Here is a 21723-nt window from a genome sequence, read left to right as displayed (position 1 = left end):
AGTCATTTTTGCCCCTCCGCTGGCCAAGCCGCGAGGGCCGCCTCCGCCCGCGATCCTCTCACGAGGCGGCGACGGCAAAGGCATGCACCCCCCCTCCTCCTTCCTCCCCTGCGGCCGACGGCGAGGGCACGCGGGCCGCCTCCCCTCCTTCCTTGCCCGCGGTCGACGGCGAAGGCGCTCCCCTTCTCGGCCGACGGTGAGGGCACGCAGCCGCCCCGTCTCCTTCCTCGCCCGCGGTTGACGACGCGCCCCTTTCCTTCCTCTCCTATGGTCGATGACGAGGGCTGTAGGCGAGGGGAGGAGGCGGGTCTATGAGCGACGGCGAGAGCCACGGGTGAGGGGATGGGGCGAGTCTACGAATGGCGGCATAGTGATAAAATGGTCATTTAAAAAAAAAGATGCTGTTTCGAAAAATTTCATAGCTAGGGTGGTTTACGGGAAATTTAAAAAAGCAGGAATTTTTCCGAGAATTCGCCGTATATAAATAAGAGACTAGTGTCGCCCTCGATGGTTTTGGTCTTCGCCCTTAATAGAGAGAGTGGGCGATATATCCCGCACAAAGCCAGCGGCCATTCGATCCGGCGAACCGCATCGAGGAGGCGAAGGTGAGCAATCTCTTCGCTATATTGCTGTAATCGAGAGGAAAGCTTCTTTTTCTTGTGTGTTCTCATGCCCTTTTGATGGGCTCGAGCGAGTTCTTCATGTTCTTAATGGTAATTGTTCGCCGCTCGAGTTGCGAACGAATCGTTGTGAGAAGCCAAGCGAAGAAGAAATCATGGTTGAAAATGTGCCGAGAAAGGGGCAGAAAACGCAGACTGAGACCGGGAAAATATCTTGGACGAGGAGGATAAGTGTGCTCACCGCTTGGTGAACCCACCTCCGATGCAATGCCAGGGATACATTTTTTGAATCCTTGATTCCATTTTTGATCGCTTTTGAGATTGTTATATCTAGAGATTTAGGATTTTAGGGTTATTTCTAATACTTGTGGATGTTCTGTAGCTGTTCGATCTCTGTCCGAGAAATGAAGTTGGTACCCAGGGAGGTGGAGAAGATAGCCCTCCACAATGCTGGGTTCCTGGCGCAGAAGCGCCTGGCTCGTGGCCTGCGTCTCAACTACACCGAAGCTGTAGCGTTGATTGCGACACAGGTGCGTTTTAACCCCATCTTGATGGCCTCATGCTTACTCAGCAACTAATCTTTGCTTGCGTCTTTCAGTTTTTGGTTTTTCATTGTAGATAATTATTTGCGATGCGTGCCTTTGATTGTGATGTTCATCGATAAATTTTGTTAGTGTTTGTCCGTTTGAAAAATTGAACACACTTAAATTTTGTGTTGTAATGCACTGTCGATTTTTGCGACCTTCAGTAACAGAAATCAATGGTGGTCTCTTGGCCTTTCCAATGTCAGTGTTTTTAATGATACATTTTTGAGGAACTCCTGGCGGTCAGCTGGTGGCAAGTTGCTCTAATCATGATTCGAGTACAGGCCCTTGTACGTAGCATAGCGTGATGTAATAATGCAACATGCAGAGCTTAATATGGTCATTATGATAAGTGACTTTTGACATTGGTATATGCATCAACACATAAGAATATGTTCTTTTAGCTTTCTGATATGATGTTTGAATCGTGATGATTATTTTGGTCTGGGATATCTTCTATGATCATTTTGCTTTTTATTGAGCACTTTCTGGCAATGACTTTGAATTAATGATAGTTGATGCTACTTAAACTTCTGGAGCGTTTTTGTTAGATAACCTGCCTTATCAAGAATGACTCAAAATAGTTCACTATCGTGTAGTGATGCATGAGTTTTCAAATGATACATCAAAGTCTCATAATTCAAACGATATAACTCCTGTTCTATGAACTTATCACATAGATTCTAGAATTTGTTCGTGATGGAGACAAAAAAGTTTCAGATTTAATGGACCTTGGAAAGCAGCTTTTAGGGAGGTAAGTGACTATCTGAGTTATGCTATATTTATGTAGAATCGTAGATGATGTAATCAATACAAATAGCTGCAGACAATAGTTTTTTGTTTTGCGGTTTTTGTTAGTCAAAACAGCTCTACATGATCTCATATACTTTATTCACAAGGATTAGTTTTGCTAAGGTGTGAGGGTATGGATCATAAAACTGATGAAGAAATGTAATCTTGCCTTTTATGTCTTACTTTTTGTGAACTCCATGGAGAAGTGAGAAATTTGTTAGTTTGGCACCATGTTTTGCCATATTTATTCTTCTTATGCCTCTTCTTGTACTTTAAAACATTTTTAACTAGAAATATGGTGCTGCAGACCGCATGCTATCTCAAGATGACAAGACCTTGGCTGAAATGAGAAAGCCAAAAACGAAATCAAGTTTGGTTTTGCTTTAAAATCAAAACCACATGCTATCTCAGGTCATCTCCATTTGGGGAGCAGAAGCGCCAAATATTTTTAATTGTAATTTTGGCCCTACTTAATGGGCAAGTAATGGAATAGTTTGGTTTTGCTTAAAAAAAAAAAATTCAAGGTTTACAATATTGCTTGTACTAGTCAGTACAAGCAAGTGGTTACTGGTCTGATAGTGAACTGGGATGCAGGTTAGGCAGTTTTGTTAGGTTTGGTCCAGTATAGGCTACACCACTAGTAAGTTTCCCGTACTTGGGTTACCAGGCACTAGATACCCAATACTGAACAACACTGTCATTAAGCCTATGTCTGATACCCCAATACTGAACAACATTGTCATTAAGCCTACCATCTGCATCTGGTACATTTATTCCTTTTTTTATTGATGATAATTGTCATGATTGTTTTCTCTCTTTCTTTCCTCCTCCTAGTGCTGTGGTCACTTTTTGCTCCCTACTCTATCATCATCGCCCTTCCTCTTTGCTGAGTTGTTGGTGTCTGCACCTCTGTTACGTCACTGTCATCATCATGTAGCCATTGCTATGTCCTCCTTCCATTACACGTCACCTCCTTTTCCTCACCCTTCCGCTGCCTACTCCTGCTCCTCTACCACCTCCACATCCTCTTGCCTCCTCCTCCTCCATCTCCTTCCCTACCTCCCCTTCTTTGCCTTTTCTTCGACCTTCTCTTCCTCATCCTCCGGTTGGACCTGGGCCAGTCATTGAGCATAATGCCTACCATAAGTGCTGAAGATTTAGATGGAAGTAGATAGGTTTAGGTTCACAAGAATAAGCTCATTACTATGGCATGGCATAAGCAAAGTTGGGAGGATGGATATGGTCATCGAGTAAACAACAGGCCAAGCTATTTGAAAATCATAGATTCTTGCTCACTATTTTTCTTTATTAATGTAAATACCATAAGATAATCTGGGAATTGGCAGCTCTCACCAAAAAGGCCCATGTGAGATTAGTGGTCACTAGTGACTAAGTACCAGATTATGTTTCTGTATGTTTTTAATTATAGTCATCAATTGCTTGAAAAGTGCTGTTGTGTTAGATGAGAAGATGCAATGTTATTGTTTCTTTTTCTCTCAATCATAGTTGATTTGCTTCAGGGCTAGTCTTGGTATCATGGTTAGGTTGTTCCTTTACAATTTGGGTACCATGCAATGAGTTATGAAAATAACCTCTCCATTGTTGGGATAAAACTGTAGATTAGCACATCTCATACATTAGATTGCTTTTATAGTTTTGTTGGTTACAAGAGAATGATCTTGAGCTTGTTGACCATTATGGTTCTAAATCTTGGGTACCGGATCCATAGCAATCCATTCGTTGTTGATAGTCGTTACCGTCATAGTTTTGAATCTTGGGTACCGGATCCATACTAGTCTATGGCCGAATTGGTCCGGGCCAGTTCATACTAGCATACTGACACATGAGATATTGGTACATGATATCAAGAAAGGGGGCAGGAGGACGAGGAGGAGATCAAAGGAGAATCCCGGTTCATGCCCGGACAAATAAATACTGATTGGTATATACTGGTCCAGATGAAATAATATCAGTAAAACTATTCTAGTGCATTAGCTTGTGTTTCAAATTAGCTTTGGGTTTCGGCCCCCGCCCCATCTAAATGGGGAATGAGGTGGGGATGGAAGATGCAGGATGAGGAGGGGATGGGGGAAGCAATCCCCACCCCCGCCCCCGCCTCTGCCCCATTGACATCTCTAATACTAGACATACATATGAAACATACTGAGTTGGTTACATCAACTTTTTGGGTATTTTTTTTTAATACACTGACCTATAAACCATAGATGATTTGTAACTATCTTAAAAGATCGTCTTTAAATATGAGGTAGTCTGATAATTATCACCTTAAATTTTAAATTAATATCTTCATTATCCTCCAGCCAGTTCCAGGGTTGCTGAATAGATACTTTTTTATCTGTTTCATTTTCTCCATCTGCTTTGGTTCTTTTTGTTTAATTTCTATTCTGTAATCGTGGAGGCATTTGACTCTACAAGTTGCACCTGCCACCAGCTGGCATGTGTATGGTATATGAAAAGGAAAGCATTAATTCTTATGTCATCCAATGTTTCTCACCGCATCTTGAAATATGCTCTTTGTTATCTTGTTGGGACTTCACTTTTGACATAGTGATACAGCTGTTTCTTGCTGCCACCACCTGATTATGTTTGTCTTTGTGTGGTTATCAGGCGACAGGTTCTTCCAGCCGTTAGACATCTTTTAGATACTGTTCAGGTTATTCCTTCATATTTGTATAGTTTAAAATTTGCAGCCATGTAATTGCTATAATTGAATGTTCGTATTACTATTATTAACTTACAGAGAAAACCATCAGCAAATTGTGATTGGAAAAAAAAGAAAATATATGATGAGGTGGTCAGACCTGCAAGATTCTTGGTTAACATAGTGTACAATTTACATCTCACCTGCAGTAGTCTTGCACATGGATTTAACTTTCTATTTACTCTTAATGCTTAATTTTCTTTCCCCTCTCCTCTTCAAATTAATGGTCAGTCATATTTTGTTTTTCATCATCAGCAGAATTATCTTATTTCTAGGTATAAGTTTATTTTTCATTGTTGTAGCTCCTTATTCAGATGATTTAATATTTACGAGAGCTGAAATAGTGGTAATTCACAATTAAAAATTTGTTGGGTCTTGTTCGGGAAAAAAAAACTACTCCCTGTATAAGAAATACCTATTTATATGTTAGAGAAGTAGTCAAAAGAACTGTATTGTGCATGTTTGCTTCACTGATGAAGGTCAAATAAGTGAAAGGTGTTGGTTTCCATTGCGTGGAATGCATTTCCTATTTTCTCAAAATTAGTTTTATTAATTCATCCTAGATATTCTTCTGGTCTGCAAAAGAACAAGGGCTAGTAGCAGAACAAGTTTTTTCATATATGTTGAGTTTTAAAATCTTTTCCACAGGTTTTTTTTGGTATTGGTGGTTTCTTGGTGATCATTAAAGCATTTTAAGCATTTGCAATGATCATCAATTGATATTTATCATTCTCCTCTTGATACCCTTCAGTCCTGACAAAGTTTGAGCCTCTGCTTTCTGCTTTAATTAGACAAAATATTATGTCTATGTTATCTTCCAGCAAACTATTTTGTTTTTGGATGTTTTTAAGATTGTTTTTGTGATGATGGGCGTTTTTGTTGATTTTTTTTTCTATTACAATTTCCTGCAGTACTTGACATTTCTTCTTCTTTAAGGTTGAGGCAACATTTCCAGATGGGACAAAGTTAGTCACCATACATGATCCAATTGCAAGTGATAATGGAAATTTAGAGCTGGCATTACATGGTTCTTTCCTTCCAGGTAGAGCTCTCCAAGATTATCATATGCTCAAACCAAGGTTCGCAATACCGTACCGTACCGATATTTTGACCTGGGCTTGGTACCGGTACGGTACGGTATACTGAGCGGTACACCCAGGTGCTACAGTGCTACAGTATACTGCTATAGTGCTACAGTACTCTCGGACCGGTAATAGTCAGTCCGCATACCGACAACCTGTCGGACCGGTACGTACCGCCCGTATCGGGTGGTATGGCTCGGTACGGCAGACCCTGGCTCAAACAAATGAACAAGCTAGAGACCTGCACCACTTAAATGCTTGTATTTTGTTCCATATATTTAATAGCTAAAATTTGTTGGACACACCAGCATGTGTTGGCTGGACTGGACCAGTTGGCACATAATTTTTCCATAGGCCTTTCTGCTTTGGAACCTGTCTTAGATATAAAATTATAAATTATTTTTATTTACTTCGTCTGTCCTATACAAAAACTGGGTTCTTGCTGGAATGTCACCATGTTCAAAGTGTATACTGCACAGAAACAAAAAGTCCTCGCTTTTTAATATCTTATATTCATTCATCATGTCACCTTGTATTTAGCTACTCCGACTATATGAATGATGTTTTTAACTTAATCCTTGGCCTATTAAACTATTTTGGTAAGTTGAATTTTCTACTTTATGTTCTCTACAGTCTACACATTAACAAACAATATTAATCTTTGAATATCAAATCTCCTGCATTATTGGAGCAAACAGATCGTGTTTCACAGTGTTGATTTCTCATATAAGATTTGTCAATGTGTTGGTACCTTTAAGGCTTAAAGTTTATACTAGGTTAACTGTATCATTATGCATACGTCTATGTAACACAATAGTCTTAGGTTAACTTAAAATCTCCAGTACTTAATGTAGAATATTCAAAGTAAAAGATCCAAATCGTCATAGTTGATCCAGATTCTATTAAGGATCTCTAAGTGAAACATATGATACTAAGTTTTTTGCCCACCTGTCAACTCATCCAGAAATGAGTAGTCCAAAGTTTATTGTTTCACTTAATATTTACACCACTTGATGAATCAGTAAGTAGATCTTAAATCTCATGATTTTTTTTAATATGGGGCACTTCATTTTGGATTGTCGATTTTCTATTTGGTGGTTATTGACTTGAACTGGAAACTTGCATTGTCAGGTCAACCTGAGATGAACCACACAAATGCATGTACATATATGTATATACATACATATAATAACATATAATATACATATAAATAAATATATATATATACATATATTCATCTACAGAACCTTTTTCTTGTCTCTATATTCTTTTTGAAATGTTGTATATGTATGATATTGAGCATGGATGTACACAGGCCAGTGAAGGCACTGACTAGTTAGCAAAATTTGTAAGGATTTGAGGGTCTAACATCAACATACTTATGGAGAGCAGCAAGGGTCCCTTTTGTTGTTGTTGCCTGCCTGAGACAGGTTGTATACATGCACACATGTTTCATTGGTTATCCATCAACGGAATGAAATAGAAGAAGATGAAAATTTGATGCTTTGTACCAGAGTCTGAGCAATAACCATGTGACAACTAAGATCCATGTTGCACTTGATGCTTTGTACCAGAGTCTGAGCAGCATAGTTATTCTTTTCCCTAGGTTTTCCAAATATATCCTAACTGTGCCAAGAGTTTTGGCGGTAAACAAAAGGGTGCTAACTGTTGGCGTGACTTGTACTGCATTATGCAATATGCCCCTTGCAAACCAGCTCAAACCTTGACTCAAACGGTGCTGAGCCAGCTCCTGCTGGTTTAGTCACTCCTTTTAGGTCAATTAGTCCAATGCTGTATGTTGAATGAAGGGAAAAAAAAAACAAAACAAAACAAAAGAAAAGGTATCAAATGGGTACTGCATACTACTGGTGGGTATCCCTAATTCCCTGTGCATCGTTATGTTGGAACAGTATGTGCTTCTTGGTATATATCAGCATGAATGGAACTGTCATCCTTAATGCTTGTTTTTTACCTTGTACTGCTCCTGACTGCTTAAGTGCCTCAGATCAACCCATGCAGTTGACAGTTTTTTAAACTCAAATACTGAATGGAACTCTTACCATGGAGAAGGCCTGACAGCAGCAATAAATTTGCTTCGTTGCAGCCTCGGTGTTAGGAATTGAAATCATATAAATAGTCTGTTTCCATGCATGTCTTAGGTTGCTTTTATCTGACCGTACTTGACCTCTCAGATGCCAGTGCATCAAATGAAACTCCTGTTTGAGAACCTAATGGTCAAAAAGGGCATGCATTGAATTCATAATAATGATAAACATTAACCATGTATTGAGTTCATAACTAAGTCAAATTCTTCAAAGTAATTCAGGATATACGTACCCATATCTTTGTTAGTACTTGCTAAATGTGATATACATCCACTGTAGGAATCTGGGTAAGCTGATAGTTACACTGATATGACCTTACTGATCATATTCATGTTTCAGGATATTATGTTGGTCAATTTGTTCTTCTAAGCCTTTTGTTTTTTATGCATGGTAAATTGGAACACTTGAAAGAGGTACTTTGTTATTTGTTTTTTCTTTGCTGACATTTTTCTGGGCAAAGTAAAAGCAGATGTTTTAAAAACTTCCAGCTAACCTAATATGCAGAAGAAACTTTTCATTGTAAATACAGTAACTCTATTTGGATTCTTGCAGTTCCTTCAATCGACAAGTTTGTCGGGAATGAACATGACAGCTTCCCTGGTGAAATTATTTATGGCTCTGGGAATATTGTAATAAACACTGGAAGAAGAGCTGTCACCATAACAGTCGTTAACAAAGCAGATAGGCCCATTCAGGTAAGGTTGCTCGATTCTTGGCCTTGTGCAATTAGTCTGTTTCATGTTTCACCTTTCAAAGATTAGAGACTCCATGTCTTATGGATGGTTGACACACACCATCGCTACACTAGAGTTGACTCAAAGCAATGGCCGATATCTCATTTTCTACCATTCATATAAAACTATTTAACGATTTGTACAACCATGATAGACACAGGTGTTCTCTGCCGAACTACACTACTGTGTCAGTAGTGGAACGACAACCATGCAACTACTGGGAGCCTAAATCTTTCTTTTATTCTCTTGAATTGGTTTACTTCATCTTGTGACTGTACTACTACTGAAGTAACTGCACCAATATGTCAGTAGTTGAATGAGTTGGTGGAACGATCTCATTGAGATCTGAAACATATTTGACAGCATATTGACATCATTAAATTAGATTCTGATGTTGGTGGTTTTGAAATATGGACAGAAGATGTTGTTAAGTTTTGGTTTATATGGAAAGTTGATTTAGAATTTATTTGAAGATGACAGATTTAGTAATATTGATGATTTAAGAACAAGAGAGCCGTTCCACAGCACAAACTAAAGCTGATTGTCATCTGCCTTACTGCCCTGCTATGAGTTGCACCAACATAGCCATTCCAGTGACAAGAAAAAGAAAGAGATGAGGGAGAACGGAGGTGGAGCAGGAGGAGATATTGTGGAAGTGAAAACCTAGGATGCAGCCTGAGGCGAACATTCTAGCAGTAACTTTGATCATGGTGGATGCCCCTTGACAGAGCCTTTGACAACTCAGTCTCATTTGAGAACTCTCTCAAGTTCTAGTTGAAATATTCCCCACCCTTGAACGCCAATGGGATAAGCAGTCCTGAGAAGGATATATGCCATTTGTCATTTTTAAAAAAATCTAAATCAATTACACTTAGAAAAGGATATGTGTCACATTCCTGCATGAAAAGGATATATATGTCACCTGGTATGAGGTGCCATAGGCTGAATGGTGGTCCATGATTCGGAAGCCTATAAGGTATTTGGTATATTGCTTTGTTGTACTTGTTTACGCTCCATATATAGAGGTCTAAATAGCTATGAATTTGTTTTATGTTGTATCAATGGATACAAGGAACATAGAATATGTCATTATTGGGTCAGGGTATGACATGAAACTTAGAAACTTTTAAGGTGCTTGTGGTTTATGTTGATGTTTCTCATAATTTTCTTACATGTTCTTTGTCTTTTTGTTATTATACTATTTTGACACAATTCTTTTGCAGGTTGGAAGCCATTATCACTTTATTGAGGTTAACCCATACTTGATTTTCGATAGAAGAAGGGCTTATGGTATGAGATTAAACATATCAGCAGGAACTGCTACACGGTTTGAGGTTATGCCCATCAACACTTTATATATTTTAGATGAAAACTTTCTAGCTTTTGTACAACTCAATAAAACACAAAATTAAACAAATGACATATTTGGAAATCAATAGTGGCTTTGAAATTTTATTCATGAGCAATTGATACATCATTTCTGGATTATGAATGTGTAGGTACTTATTGCAAGCTTCCCTTCATATTTAACATTATCGTCATCATCATCATCATCATAATCAACAACAACAACAAGCCTTATTATTTGGGTTTAGCCGCATTGATCTTTTGTTCTCACCTCTTCATATTTAACATCATTTGTGTAGTATCACATGTAGTTCAGTGGCACTTGAACATTCCTAGAGATACTGACAAACGAGGGAGGGTGCTTTGAGGAGATCTAGGTCATGCTTGGATTTACTTTTGTATTTATGGAGGTTCTTTAGATACACTTTGTTAAAATTTTCTAAAAAAGGATGAAATTCTTCATTTCTCAGGATTTACAAATCTACCAAAAAAACATTTTAAAAAGCATCTGTCTAGTTGAAATTGGGTACATTCTTAATCCTCTCGTTGGAACTGTGCTTACTTTATGAAGTTTTTCTATGGTATACGTCTGTTGTTCGGCTTGAACAGGTAGTTAGAACCTATGTTCCATTAGTGGACTGGCACAACCTGGGGTCAATATTTTGAATTTGATTCTCAGTCAATATATAGCTATTTACTGTTATCTCCTCCTCCCAGGAATTACTGTTAAATGTCTGCATACTAATGTACAGATTATTTTGTTCACATTATTCTCAGGGGAGTCACAACATTGCCAAGACCTCATTGTATATAGTATATAACTATATATTTTACTTAAACATTGATACTTTTGTTCAGACTTAAGTGAAATCAGCAGTCATTATGGTTATTCATTTCTTTTATTGAAATACTGTCACTGCATTGGTATTAAAAAAATGCCAATATTTTCATGCTCTGAAAGCACTTTCATTATGACAATAGCAATCTGTTTTGTCAGTGCGCCTCTTGTTCTCTGACAGAAAGACATAGCGCTTGCAGAAGAAGCACTTTTGGTCATCATTGTGAGCTATAGAAGCCTTGAAAGTTACCTTTCTTTTCATTTTCTGTAGAAGCCAAAAAATTCTAGGTTTCACTGCTAGATATTCATATTATCAATTGAAGTTTTGAACACTAAAAGAAACACTGGTCATGCTCCCCTCACTTTGGAGTTGAAATTTTTGTTGCTGAATTTCTAGTTTTCTTTTTCACAATAGTTATCATTATTGGCAAGCCAGCTTGAGCCATGTAGCTGCACTATATGTGGACTAATTCATTGATATATTTTAATATAATTACTTTAGGTGCCCAATTATCTGCATAGGCATTCTGCTTAGCTCCTAATGTGGCCATACTTAAAGGCTTAAAACTTTTGTACAACCTTGTTTCTTGTGGAGCTTGACAATTTGCTTTTGGATCATATACTTATCCAGCCGGGGGATGCCAAATATGTAACCCTTGTCAATATTGGAGGTGGCAAAGTTATCAGAGGCGGAAATGGTCTTGTAGATGGTCCAGTCAATGATTCTTATATAGAAAAGGTGATGGAAAATGTGATAGCAAAAGGCTTTGGCCATGCAGATCAGTCAGATTCCAGGTGCATGTTTGTTTTTTTTCGTTAGTCTGTCAAAGTCAACAGTATTTAGCTTGATTCCTTTTCTATATCTAATGGTTGTTGGCAGTGAAGGTGTCACTGGAACAGATTCTAACTTAACCACAGAAGTTTCTCGGGAATCCTATGTAAACATGTATGGGCCTACTACTGGGGATAAGATAAGGCTTGGTGACACTGACCTATATGCAGAAATTGAAAAGGATTTTGCAGTCTATGGCGATGAATGTGTGTTTGGAGGTGGAAAAGTTTTACGTGATGGAATGGGGCAGGCTACTGGCTATCCAACCTCTTGTTGCTTAGATACAGTTATTACGAATGCTGTAATAATTGACTACACTGGAATTTATAAAGCAGATATTGGTATCAAAGAAGGAAATATTGTCGCTATTGGGAAGGCAGGAAATCCAGATGTAATGGATTGTGTGGATGCAAACATGATTGTTGGGGTATTTCTTCTACGTTTGATGCAAGATTTATTCTTTTCAAAGCAATAACAAATCTGTTGGCTATAATGTTTGGATCTTGTATATCTCAATGCAGGTCAGTACTGAAGTTATTGCTGCAGAGGGCATGATAGTAACTGCAGGAGGCATAGATTGTCATGTCCACTTTATATGCCCTCAGTTGGTGCAGGAGGCAATATCTAGTGGTCAGCACTTTTACTTGCTAACCATGATGGTTAACTAATGAGTATAATCTGCTTAGATTTCAATTAAGAAATTCAAGAATCTGGACTATGTAACGAATTTCAGTTAAATGTCGTTGAGTAGGATTTGAGAGCTTAATTACTTAGGTTGTATTTTTGTGCTGATGAGGACATAGATAATATATTTAATGGGATGCTGGATGTGCCTAAGAAATCATATACTTGAGAACCAGACCGATCTTACTACCAGGCTTCAGAAATGAAATCATGCATTTAAGAACACATTATAAAAGTATTTATGTGAATGCCAATTCATTCTATTTAATTTAAATTGAGTTATTTTATTTTTTATCATTCAGAGTTCAGCATAAGTTCTTTTACTGCATTTAGCTTTATGTTATATTTCAGATTAGTTCCATTAGCTTCATTTTGTGGCTAATATATATACTTCTCTAAGCACTGAAGAAATGTTCTAAACTGTCAGATAATACTTTCTACAAGCTGCATGGAACTTGAAGTCTTGATATCTTTTTTGAGACTTGTGGCTGCATGCATCAAAGAATGTTGCACCTTAGTTATTAATCATAATTCATATACTCTATTCAGTTCTCTCCATGCATCTTGTAGTTTATCAACTGGAGCATGGCAGAGCCCTAAGTCACTGATTTTCTTTGCTGTGGATGGTAAAACAAGATGATTCTATTGTAGTTGCTGATACTCTGGATCAGATCTTGTTAATTTTAACTACAAGTACATACCAAGTTTTTAATAGGGCAACAATGTCATATGTTTAGGTATCACAACACTAGTAGGAGGTGGTACTGGACCTGCAGATGGGACTCGGGCAACTACTTGTACACCTGCTCCATTCCAAATGCAGTTAATGCTGCAATCAACTGATGATTTGCCAATCAATATTGGCTTTACAGGGAAGGTACTAATGTTCCACCTCTAGTTCTGATGTGTATCACATGCTAATGTCACTGATTGGCTTCCACTAAATTAATTCAAGCCGACAATCTTTGCCTCATAAAAGAAGGATAATCACTTCTTTTTCTTCATTTTCACAGACTCCAATTTTTACCTAATATCAATGGAATCTGGAGTTGTATTATTGCTGAAGTGAATCTGAGGTTACATTATTATAAGGAGATGTAGTAATATTGCACCAACAGACACTTTATTGCTTACCCACTAGTACTATTTGTATATTCACAATGATTTGTCTAATTCTCTTTACAAACATTCTAATGGATATCCAGGGAAATAGTGCAAAACCAGAGGGGCTAGTTGAGATAATTAAGGCAGGAGCAATGGGTCTTAAGCTTCATGAAGACTGGGGAAGTACTCCTTCAGCAATTGATAACTGCTTGACAGTTGCTGATGCTTATGATATTCAAGTAACTTTCATGATACCATTCTTACGATTTCTTTGTCTTAGATGTGTATTTCTTGACATTCCTTTGAAATCTTGACCAGGTCAATATTCACACAGATACACTGAACGAGTCAGGATGTGTAGAACATACAATTGCTGCTTTCAGAGATAGGACAATACATGCATATCATAGGTAAGCTTTAAAAAGGCATTTGTAATCAGTTAAGATAAAATTTCATTTAGATTAAGAACAAGTCTCTTACTTTTAAGCTATGAACATACAGCTACTTCTGTTAGTTTAGAAAGTTCTTCTCTCTCATAACTGATGTAAGGGCTTTGTAAATACAGTAAGGATGTCAGATAGAAAAGACCTGCACAAGTGAAATTGTTTTATAGATGTTAACAAACCGATTCCTAATTTATTTGAGAAAGAACAAAATGCCGCCTAGTTGATGTATCAATATGCCTGCTACCTTTTAAGCAGTTCAGAATAAATTTCTTAACCTTCCCTAATCAAGCTTTCTCTTCCATTGCTACTCTATCAAATTATGTGTATGGATGATGCACTGATCATATATATGTGGCTCCCTCATGGATGGTTTCCATGAGATCAACCACAATAATTATCTGTTGGTCCCATCCATTTTAAACTATCAAATAAATTTGCCATTTCAAATGGTGGAAGTCAACGGTATAATTGGACTGAATATTTACATTAAGAAAATTGAAGATTGTATCACTTGAATGACTGCAATCTTATGGTCTATCTCTATCCTCTGACTTGCTTTCCTTCCTTGTCCAAGTGCTTATCATGAGTGGTTCCTCTTTTCTAATGAATTTTATTGGCCATAGCTCATGTTTGCTTCTAAAGTAAAAATATAAAAATCTACCCTTGATCCAAAGCACCAATCGTCCTTGTTCCTTGCTTTCAGAACTGAAAGTCAAGTACCAAAATTCTTGAAGCATCAGTATCTGCCTCTCTCTTTCTCTCTCCTCTCTCTTCTCCAAGAGAAAAAAAATCTTATCAGCTCATCAAGTTTCTTGATAAATCAATTAGGAAGAAGAAAGATAAAGCAACATATGGTGAAGTGGAAGAGTTTAAACTTAAAACAACAATATTTCTTAGCATTGATCTGTGTGTAGAGAGGATGTGACAATTTTCATCCTTCAAATCACAGTTCAGTTTCGTTCATGAGAACTTCCAATCAGATTTTAGACAAGATTCAGACATCAACATAGGCCGAAGTGTGAGAGAAAATCATCAAGACAACAATTTAGGACTCGGGCAAAGGAAAACCTAATAGATCCATTAGAGCCCAAATGTATGATTTTTGGACTTTGAGCACCATGTTGTATGCAATCCATTCAATTGGTTGTTTGGACTTTGGAGACTGGCTGAAAATTCCTTTGATGAATTGTAATGATAACATATTAGGATGGCAACTTTTCCTCAGTGTAACCAGAGCATTGCACTTCTAATTATGTGGCCTTCTCTAGAAGTAGAATGACATCTATTTTAACCACATTGTACCTGACTAAAACCTGATTGCAATCAGGACAATTATTTCTTTCTTGTTTCTATTTGCCTCTATCAGAAGTTGGTAAGAAACTGTGAATACCATTTCTGCCCTGATACTCATCACCTAACTTAGAACTTCTGAATGAGGCTTGGCCATTTTAGATTCATGTCACAATTGAACTCTGCCTTTGTAGCATATCACAATTTGATCCGAGGATTGAGTTAAAGATCTCCTTGCACTTGAGTGATATGGCTATAATAAGACTAACCCCATTTACAGTGAAGGTGCTGGTGGTGGTCATGCTCCAGATATTATTAAAGTATGTGGTGTAAAAAATGTTTTACCTTCATCAACAAATCCAACACGCCCTTTTACTTTGAATACTGTGGATGAACACCTTGATATGCTGGTAATACATAAACTATCTATTGTTTTCATGATGTTTTACCTTATTCACATCTAAACCCCAGCTGATCTCTTGCAGTTGGTTTGTCATCATCTTGACAAAGACATCCCGGAAGATGTGGCATTCGCCGAATCTCGGATCCGTGCTGAAACAATTGCTGCAGAAGACATTTTGCATGATATGGGAGCTATCAGTGTCATTTCTTCTGATTCACAAGCTATGGGTCGTGTTGGAGAGGTCCTTTAATATCCCTTAACTGCAATTTCTGAGCAAGGATTGTCTTATTTTTGTCTTGTCCTGTGCTGATTGGCAGCTGATGCAGCATCTGTTGTTACCAAGTGCCGGTTCCATGTCAACACATGCATTCTGGTGGATTAATGATGACATACATACATATTAATGGAGGCAAATGACAAAGGGACTCATTAACAGTTGAAATGCCCATAGTTAGTAGCAACCTCCAAGAAAGCCAAAGCTTCCATTAAAACATCATAAGATCATTATAGGGGGCTATTGCTGCTGGTACTAGTTGACTTTATCAGTGCCAAGTGGCATGACCATAGATAATCCTAAAGTATGCTGAAAATATCTGGTTAATGGTATTCCATATAGGTGAGGAGAAAGTATTACATGCTGAGAAAAAGATAAAACACATGCTTAATAATGTGTATATAGTCCTATATCATCTCAAAGATTTAACTCCAGACTTAATTGAACATTGTTATTAGCAAACTCCAAATTTCTTACTTGAAAATGCTGCTGAGGAAGTCTTTCAAGTACAATGATTGGATTTTGAACTCCAAGACTATGCACTTTGAAGCCCATGATAGGAAAGGATATTAAAACTATGCACTTTTCGAGGATAACTCCCGGCAGTGCATATACTACTAAGTTCTATCTCATCTCCAATAGTATAAATATAGCAATTCACAAATTTTCTGCTGAATAGCAGCATGTAGAATAGAGGAGAAATAATCTGACAGTGCAAACTGGAGGTTTCCAACCTAGAAAAGCTAATTGTACAACTTATAGAATATCTCATGTCAGTGACGTTACTGACATAAGCACACTGTATGTGCAGGGTGGTCCTTACTCATTACAGGTTTTGTGCACACACTGGCATTCGATGAAATTGCATGTCGTATATAAATCTCATATAAATTAGATTCTGTACTCAAGGTTTATACAACTATATGATTCTACTTACTGCTGAAAATTTACTCAAGTAGTTTGACTTATGCCTGGATAATAGAATGAGCAATGGCTATCAATTTTTTTAAAAAAACTTGAGAGATCATTTGTTGCTTATTAGAAACCAAAGATATATATTCTATCAATGAATTCCAATTATGTAAAACCAGTATATTTATGGCCTATGAGCTCATGTTTCTTTGGCTTATAAAATATTGTTGCAGTACAATAAAGGAAACAACCTAGGCACCATATTCCTTTGGTAATTTTGGTACTGCTTTAGGGTTCTTTCAGTCTTAAAAATTCTATTAATTTGGTAGGTGATTACCCGGACATGGCAAACTGCTCACAAAATGAAGAAGCAGAGAGGTAGAACACTTGAACCCAGTGGATGTGACAATGACAATTTCCGGATTAAGCGATACATTGCAAAGTACACCATCAATCCAGCTATAGTTAATGGCATTTCACATTGTATTGGTTCTCTGGAGGTATGCCTTCTTCGTTTGTTTATATTGGATTTTGAGTGATAATATGGGGCATGTGGGTTATGGATTTGTCTTGAACATCTTCAAATTACATTAACTAAAAATATATGGATATGGAATTCAAGTGAATTGGACTATTGTGTATGCTTGTTGATAGCAAGGACTAATAATATCTACTGTTTTGCTTTCCTACATGCCATGTGGTTTATGATTGTGTTGTGAACATCCTTAGTTTCAGATAACATAAGATAAATAATGTCAAAATTAAATTACACTTTAATGTACTTTTATTGATTGAGAATAACTATTCTTAAAGCATTGTAACTTTGAAAAGATTATTTGTTCTAGGAATGCTATGTTGTAGAATCTTATTATGCAGTGTTCTTAGTAACAGCAGGATCGAGAAAATGGCTGAAAACCAAACTGCCATGTACACCATATTTATACAACTGTATTGGTATATCCAGATATACCAACCACCCTGTGCGGGATGGTTTTTTTTCAATTATATTTAGTTAGTCAAGTCGGCAGAACTTCTCCTTCCTTATTATTCATCTAGAACTCACCAGTTTTTAGGGATCCTGGTTTGACTAATCATGATCATCATGAAAATTCTGCCTTATTGTGTAACCTGCATCCTGAAAATCCTTTTGAAAAAGAAAGAAAAACATTTCATTTTATAACTAAAGAAAATAATTAGGAAGCAGAGGTGTCTGCTGGATTTTGCAGCATTGTGCTTGTTTTCTTTTGTGTTTGGGCTCAAAAAATGATCTTTTATATCCACGCTTTGTTAATTTGTGAAAATTCTGAAAATTTCCACTCATTGGCGTGACCTGGAGATTTTAGTGTTAGTTACATGAGTAAGGGCTTCATACTTTGACATTCTCGAAACCTTAATTTGGTTGAAGTGCCATGCAGTAGATTTATTTTGCAAAGAGTAGGTGGTAAAGACAGGATTCGAGCCTAGGATCGTGTACTAAACTATCAAAGTCTTTACTAGCCGGGCTAGTTGACACCTTAAAAAATCCTTGTTTTGCTTGACGTGCCATGCAGTAGATTGCCTCTTTGTTAGAGAATACGCCACTAAGAAGGATATTGTGGGAATCTTCGAAAATAGTTCAAACCAAGATTTAAAATCTTGGTTCAATGCCAATACCAATTAGTGGTTATACTGGTAAGTTACTACTATGGATTGATGCACTAACACTGGGTACATTTTGGTTCCACTCAGACCACATGGAGAGTGAGAGAGGAGGGGAGGAGAGAAGTAAAAGAGGAGGAAGAGAGGTGGAGAACTAGTGGAGAAGGAGAAGATGAAGGAGGTAGTGGTGGCAAAGGTAGAGGATGAAGATGAGGAGGGGGAGTAGGTGGTAGTGACATCGACGAGGAGGAGGAATAGGTAGTGAGTGACGTAACAAAGCAGGGATGAGGCAGCAGTTTTGCTGTAGGGAGGAAGAGAAGGTGGATAGGAGAGAGAGTGCATGCGAGAAGGAGAAGAAGAAAAAAAGAAAAGAGGAAAAAGCAAGAGGCAGATGAGGAGTGGGAGAAAGTGGCAGTGATCCATACAGGACGCTGTAGGTGGTGGCGGCAGGGTGGAGGATAAGGCCACGGTGATGCAATCCGTAAGGTGAGGGGTGAGAGTGCATGAGAGAAAGAAAAGAAGAGCGTGAGAGTAAGAAAAAAAAGAGAAAAAATGATAGCAAACAGAGCAGTCTTAGTTCTGAACGAAGATTGTACTTAAAAGTTAAAACTACCGGGAATATGTACTGAATCAATTCTACAATAGATGTTAAGTGTGTTTGACTTAAAAAAGCCCTTTATTATATCCTTTTTCTAACCATAACTTTCTTTTGTTTTGATGTCTTAAAGATTGATTTTATGTTTATAAGATTTCTAATTTAAATTCTTTTTGACAAATAAAAACACAAATCTTTAGAAAGTGTTTCAATGATATTTAGATGATACAGTTTGAGAATTTATTTATGAGGAAAATCAATTTTTTGGATGACCGCTTTTACTGTCTTATAGTTTTCCTGCTTGTTAAACTTTACTGAAGATCTGTGTCCTCACGTAAGTCTATGCTGAAGAGGTAAACCTAAGAAATAATTGGGAGCATGCAGAAGCATATAAATAATGCTGAACATGTTGGAATATCTAATGTGTTCTCTAAGAAGTTCCTCATAAGTTAATACAAAAGTTTTAGCTTTGTTATATCATATGCAATACAATCTTAACCCTTATCTGGACAGGCTGGAAAATTTGCTGATCTTGTTATCTGGAAACCTTCTTTCTTTGGTGTTAAACCTGAAATGGTGATTAAAGGTGGTGTGATTGCATGGGCTAATATGGGTGATCCAAATGCTAGCATTCCTACACCAGAACCGGTATTTCTTCTTTTCCATGATTTGGTTTTATCTCATCGGCAAGCTTCATTTAGTCAAATCCTCTACGAGCTATACTGGTTGCCATACTTTTTTTTTTTCCTATGGTTCTGAATTGACTTCTTGATGTGGAAAATGATAAGTCAGATATTTGTTTCTTCTGATGACTAGCATGTCGTAATTTGACTCGGACTTTGGTGATCAGTTGTCATTTGATTTATCATTCCATTACAGCTTCTGTATCTGTGTTCCTAAAAGAGGTAGTGCAAATGTGTATACAGGTTATGATGAGGCCTATGTTTGGTGCATTTGGCAAAGCAGCAAGCTCCAACTCTATTGCTTTTGTGAGCAAGGTAATTCTTCTTTTTCAGGACAAATTATGTTGTAGCACTACATATGCATACTAAATTAGTGACGAAAGGAAGCTAAACTTAATAGACCTCTTGTGTCTTTAAGGTAGAGTTAATGGCTATAAAATTCTGCTGAAGTACGTTGGTAAGCCATGCAAGTCTTTGAAACTTTGGCAAATAAACAAACCTTCCAGACTTGTGTGTTAGAGGGTGACTTGTAATGCTCAATTGTATGCTATCATGTTAATTTAGAAAGAACAAGTAAATAGAGTTGGTTACAGGATTTCCAGAATCATTATAATGCAGAATATCATTAAAAAACTATGTTTGGCGTCTGCAACGTTGCCAAAGTAAAAAAAACAGGACTTGATCTGTTAGGTTAATCAAATGTATTATTAACAAAATCTGTGCATGACATTATCTGATCTCAACTTTGCTATCAATTCCAGGTTGCGAAAGATGCAGGCATTGCGAACCAGTATGGGCTGAAGAAGCTGACGAAGGCTGTTGGTAACGTGCGTGGCCTCACAAAACTTGACATGAAGCTCAATGACGCATTGCCTGAGATAAATGTCGACCCAGAGTCTTACAAAGTGACAGCTGATGGTGAAGTTCTCAAATGTGATTCAGCAACCTCTGTTCCCTTGTCACGGAATTATTTCCTCTTCTAGGCTTCTCCTTAATGCGCCAATTCAGAACGATGCAACTCAAGGTCAATCGACGACACCAACTTTTGTCGACATGTAATAAAGCTGTAACATAAAACGCACTAAACTGTATTCTGTTCTTAGGCTTCTTAAAATTGTGTTTTTCTTCGTCCGGTATGTGGTTATACATGAAGTGCTTCATATGTATGAATTTAGCAAGCAACACAATGATTGTCATTTCATGGCTTGCCCTGATATCTTTACGATACTAGTGTCGTGCTAACTAACTCGCTCGCAAACAAATGAGAGACCACTTTTAAGTGTTTTATGCTGCATTGAAGGATTAAAGCCTTTTCTTTTGGCTACAGTAGCATACTCTGATATCTTTATAGAGGTGATAGCTTTTGAATGTTCACCCGAGCAATTTGACACCTTGTTGTTGTTAATAAATAAATTCTTTGAGCAGAGATATTGCAAAAGTACTGAATCGGGAGTTCACTTAAAAAATATTCAACCCCTTAAATTTATTAGATACATTCTTAAATTTTATCGGATGAGGTTTCGAACTCTTGATTCTTATGAGTGAATGTATTTTTCACTCCGAAATTATGATCATTGAGAATTAATGGATCCTCCCATCCGTTAAATTTATTTTCTTAAAATTTATCGGATGAGGTTTCGAACTCTTGATTCTTATAAATGAATATATTTTTCACTCCGAAATCATGATCATTAAGACCTAATGGTTCTTCACGTGAGTCACGCATACAATAAGAAATTATACCAACAACCACAGTAATTGACCTAAAGATCAGATGCACCGTTTCCAATGAACCCTATCGTTCCAATCCAAATAATCCTTCCTCGTAATGACGAGTTGCTAACTTTCCTGTAGACTCTTCTTATCCGCCATAGGTATTATTCTTTTCCAAGCCCAACTGGATGCGAGTGCAAGTATGTGGTGCAAAGGTTTACTCGTCAGCAACAGTACCTCCCTCACATTGTTTTCTCTGATCTATCTTGCGGAACGTGAGTTATAACTTGGGAAAATGCCACCGAATTCCTCGAAGTTCTTATTC

General features: G+C 37.4%; 1 protein-coding gene across 3 annotated transcripts; it reads left to right on the top strand.

Moving 5' to 3' along the window:
- The first annotated feature begins 30 nt into the window (after positions 1-30).
- On the top strand, positions 31-20984 carry LOC135650228 (urease-like). 3 transcript variants are annotated; one of them, XM_065169477.1, is made up of 19 exons: positions 32-605; positions 1003-1150; positions 1885-1958; positions 4625-4670; positions 5655-5760; positions 8458-8600; positions 9863-9973; positions 11456-11619; positions 11705-12083; positions 12178-12286; positions 13078-13217; positions 13546-13683; positions 13763-13854; positions 15461-15590; positions 15666-15824; positions 17099-17269; positions 19516-19650; positions 19929-20000; positions 20447-20984. In XM_065169477.1, exons 1-19 carry the CDS (start codon positions 508-510, stop codon positions 20666-20668), a joined length of 2637 nt encoding a protein of 878 aa, XP_065025549.1. In that variant the 5' UTR covers positions 32-507; the 3' UTR covers positions 20669-20984. The 3 variants fall into 3 exon arrangements, with proteins under 3 accessions (XP_065025551.1, XP_065025550.1, XP_065025549.1); XM_065169479.1 differs by lacking the exon at positions 19516-19650 and having other exon boundaries at positions 31-605; XM_065169478.1 differs by lacking the exons at positions 1885-1958; positions 4625-4670 and having other exon boundaries at positions 31-605.
- The last annotated feature ends 739 nt before the right edge of the window (positions 20985-21723 follow it).

The sequence above is a fragment of the Musa acuminata genome, chromosome BXJ3-9 (assembly GCF_036884655.1).
Source record: "Musa acuminata AAA Group cultivar baxijiao chromosome BXJ3-9, Cavendish_Baxijiao_AAA, whole genome shotgun sequence".
Lineage (NCBI taxonomy): Eukaryota > Viridiplantae > Streptophyta > Magnoliopsida > Zingiberales > Musaceae > Musa > Musa acuminata.
This window is presented reverse-complemented; position numbering and strand designations above follow the sequence as displayed.

Bases quoted from the DNA above. Each gene is read 5' to 3' on its own strand.
- LOC135650228 (XM_065169477.1), top strand. From the start codon at position 508: ATGGTTTTGGTCTTCGCCCTTAATAGAGAGAGTGGGCGATATATCCCG. The intron at 12,287-13,077 runs GTCAGCACTTTT...TCATATGTTTAG, and splicing joins GCAGGAGGCAATATCTAGTG to GTATCACAACACTAGTAGGA. The intron at 19,651-19,928 runs GTATTTCTTCTT...ATGTGTATACAG, and splicing joins GCATTCCTACACCAGAACCG to GTTATGATGAGGCCTATGTT.